General features: G+C 30.3%; 1 protein-coding gene across 1 annotated transcript; it reads right to left on the bottom strand.

Annotated features, from left to right (window-relative positions):
- Nucleotides 1-2286: 2286 nt before the first annotated feature.
- Nucleotides 2287-3176, bottom strand: LOC123210518 (FCS-Like Zinc finger 15-like). Its single transcript, XM_044628917.1, has 2 exons — nucleotides 2851-3176; nucleotides 2287-2668 (listed from the first exon to the last, which is right to left on the bottom strand). Exons 1-2 carry the CDS (start codon nucleotides 3066-3068, stop codon nucleotides 2488-2490), a joined length of 399 nt encoding a protein of 132 aa, XP_044484852.1. The 5' UTR covers nucleotides 3069-3176; the 3' UTR covers nucleotides 2287-2487.
- Nucleotides 3177-3616: the final 440 nt, after the last annotated feature.

Genomic DNA, 3616 nt, shown 5'->3' with positions numbered 1-3616 from the left:
GCTCATAAATTGTGTTTAGGTTCCTGAAGAATGAGAAGAAATCTTAAGTCTGTCGTTTTGTTTTTTGGGGTGAATATGAATCAAATCGAATTCAAATAGTTCTCGTTTAAAGTTTAGTTTGAATAAAAAATAGTTTAATTCAAGTTTGTCAAGCCAAAATTTAAGGTGGTTTGAGTTTTGATTTGAATAAAAATGGTTTGATTTGAATTTATAACTCAAATTAATGATTTGAATTTGTAGTTAAAATTTGTAATTGGAGTTCACGACTCTATAATAAAATGATATCTTTTTATTTTATAATAAAAAAAGTAATGTTTTTATTTTATAATAAAAAAAGTAATGTTGTTTTGTCAATGATTCATGAATTTGAATTATGAATTTGAGTTACGATTTTGAATAATAAATTTAATTTGAATTAGAGCGAATTTTCTTTAGTTTGAGTTCAATTATAAAAATAAATTGATCATTTTGATTTAAATTCGGTTTGAATTTAAATCAATTAAATTTGAATTAAATTAAATTAAATCAAATCAAAGTAGCTTCCAAAACTGAGCTGGCTCAGTCCGGTCCAACCCAACCTGTCTCCAGAGGTGAGTAAAATAAAATTAGGTGGTGGTTCTGTACTTTTCCTCTGCACCTAGACGAAATTGGATTTTGGATTCAGCGATGGAGAGAATTTATGTTACATCAATTTCTCATCTTTAAAATCAAGAGTCTGGTTTTAATACGACACTAACAAGTTTTGAATCCAAACTTTCTTTTATAAGAATTTCTCATCTTTTACAATCTAAATTATCTCTTGGAGGCAAGTAATGGTTCTCTCTTGCTCTTTCCTGGTTGTTAATCTTTTTTCCTTTTCTTGACAACATGTAAAACTTTGATGCAAACACTATTAACTGTTTGGTTTTCACCCTCTTGTTTTTTCCATCTATGCTTTGCCTTTCTTGGGCTGGCATCGTCCATTAGAATCCAATGATGCAGTCCTGTTTATTCACGAAGCGCTTACAACTTCTGGTACTGTCCTGCTGCAACATTGTTATTCATGAAAATTTTGACCTCATCAAAAACCAAGAAGAGGAAAGGGATCCAATATCTGCTAATGCTAGGAAGCGATTCGATTATTTAATTTCTGGGTGCATCTGGCCCACCAAAGTTGACAGGTTTAATTGTTTATTTGTCTTATTCTAAGCCCACCAAACTGTCGAGATTGCATGTATGTACCTATCTTAACTTTGATTAAATGAGTAAGTATAAAGTTGAAGAGTATTTTAGATATTTTAGGTTTTATATATATAAAATTGGAAAAAAATATTATATATATACATAAAAGAAAAAAATAAACTATTTTAATTAATATCTTTGGATAATGGCCTTGGAATTTGCAACCAAGCAGGCAATATTTCATTGAGTAAATGCACTAATAAACACAATAATTGGATTATGTATCAAATTATGTATTAAAAATTTAATTTTACATTTCCGGCATTAAGTATTATATTGTATAACACAATTTTTAAATAATAAAATAATAAAAAAATATAATTAATATATTATGATTTTAAAAAATATTATAAATATCTTTAAAAATTTAAAATTTTTTATATACACATTTACTATATTATCATTTTAAAAAAAATATATATATCACTTTATATTGGTAATATATATCTTATTACATGATATATATCATATTACATAATATATCTCTTCTATCATATTAATTTAATATATTTTATAATATATATTATTTTACATATATATTTTATTGTATTATATAATATATATTATATATTGTAAGATAGTAAGAATTATATTAATAATTATTGAGATTTTTATCAAAATTTATAAATTTAAAAATTTTATAAAATATTAATTAAAAATTATTTTATTTTTAATTTAAAATATTACGGTAACATTTGCAAACTCAAAAAAAAAAAAGGTTGGTGTAATTTCATGGAAGGATAAATATATTATTTCTTTCCATTATTCTCACGACGACCTCTGGAAAAGAAGGAAATATTCTCTACTAAACCACCGTCCATAAGTGCGTAATCTAGACTATCCCTATATAATTCCACTAAAATACGCACAGCATATAAACACTATTTGTTTTTCCCAAGAAAACGATAACTCCCATGAGCCCTAAAATGGAGATCCAAGTAATTAGCTAGTTGAGTAAACACGTTTAAGCATTGCCAGATACCATAAATACCCTTCAACTGTCACACGATGAAATTTAGAGAAAAAACAAAGAAAACAGAAAAAATTCCCCCAGTTTCAGGAAAATTGGAAGCAAATCAAACCAGGGGCTCTCATAGATTGATAGATTCGTGGGGCAAAAAGGTTGAAAGCCTTTTTGGCTTCAAACAAAGAAGCAAGACGACATAGCACATAATAGCTATTACACAATTAGGCAAGGGTAAAACTGGAATAGAAAATTTTTCCTCAAACGAAACCAATTTTTTTTCCGGTATTCATCATCGTTCTTCAGTAGGCAGAGTCACCTCCTCCTCGGTTTCTGTTTCCTCGCCGACGGGAACCAGAAGCTGGCGCAGAGGAAGTTGGTTTCATGGCAGCCAATGAACAGTATTCTTTCTTTAAACCGTCTTCTTCGTCCTTGAATATTTGCCTGCACCTGCATTCCACGCTACAAAAAGCACTCTCTCCCCTACACAGGGAAAAAAATAATAATAGTAACCATAAAAATTCAAGCTTTAACAGAAAAAACCATGCAACCTCAAAAAAATAATAATAATAACTGGGTTTGCTGAGAAACAGTGGAAATAAATAAGATCTGGAAAGTTAAAAGAAAAATCATAACATAACCCTAAAAGAGAAGCAGCTTATTACTTGTACATGTAGATATCTTTGCCTGGCAATAGAGGCTGTTGGCAGAGAAAGCATCGCTGAAGAAAAGCAGGGATAGGGAAAGTCGACTGAGAAGAAGAAGAAGAAGAAGAAGAAAACTTGTTGTTAATATTCATTGTAGCTTTGTTGACAACTTGAGGGCTTTTCGTGCTAGAAGTACCACTTTTATGGTTCTCCAAGAGTATACTTAACCCCACCATTTCTCATTCTCCTTTGTTTCAGAATCTATAAATCTCCCTCTCGCTGAAATGGTGGAAGGGAAGGGTGTAGAGGTGGTGATGGGCTTGGTGAAATTATTTAGAGTTGGAGAGAAAAATAAATAGAATAAAGAGTTGAATGGGTCCCTCACAGCTAGAAGAGGAGAGGGCAGTCGTCAGGACGATTTGACTTCTAGTGATTTTTACTGCCACGTATCACCTCTTTGGTTTCCATTTCATTTTCCTTTCTTTTTTGTTTTGTTTTTTTCTGCTTCACAGCTTGTACGTTAATTTCTCTTCAACTCTATCATGTAATATTAAGCAATAGTTGTTAATTATTTATGATTAAATCCCAATGATCAGCCCTCCTCAAATGATGCTTTTCCGCCTCTTCACCTATCAAAACACAACCCATTTCTTAGGCTGAAAGAAACCAACTTTCCATAATGTCAAATGGACTAGCCGTTTGCTTTCATTTTCTTGGTTAAAGATGATTGCTTTTTGAGTCTATATTCGTTTTTTTAAAACTCAATTTTGCCATCTACAGGTGT

The sequence above is a fragment of the Mangifera indica genome, chromosome 3 (assembly GCF_011075055.1).
Source record: "Mangifera indica cultivar Alphonso chromosome 3, CATAS_Mindica_2.1, whole genome shotgun sequence".
NCBI classification, from domain to species: Eukaryota; Viridiplantae; Streptophyta; class Magnoliopsida; order Sapindales; family Anacardiaceae; genus Mangifera; species Mangifera indica.
This window is presented reverse-complemented; position numbering and strand designations above follow the sequence as displayed.

Coding starts and splice junctions, on each gene's coding strand:
- LOC123210518 (XM_044628917.1), bottom strand. CDS start 3,068: ATGGTGGGGTTAAGTATACTCTTGGAGAACCATAAAAGTGGTACTTCT. Junction 2,669..2,850: donor AAAGATATCTACATGTACAA/GTAATAAGCTGC, acceptor TTCCCTGTGTAG/GGGAGAGAGTGCTTTTTGTA.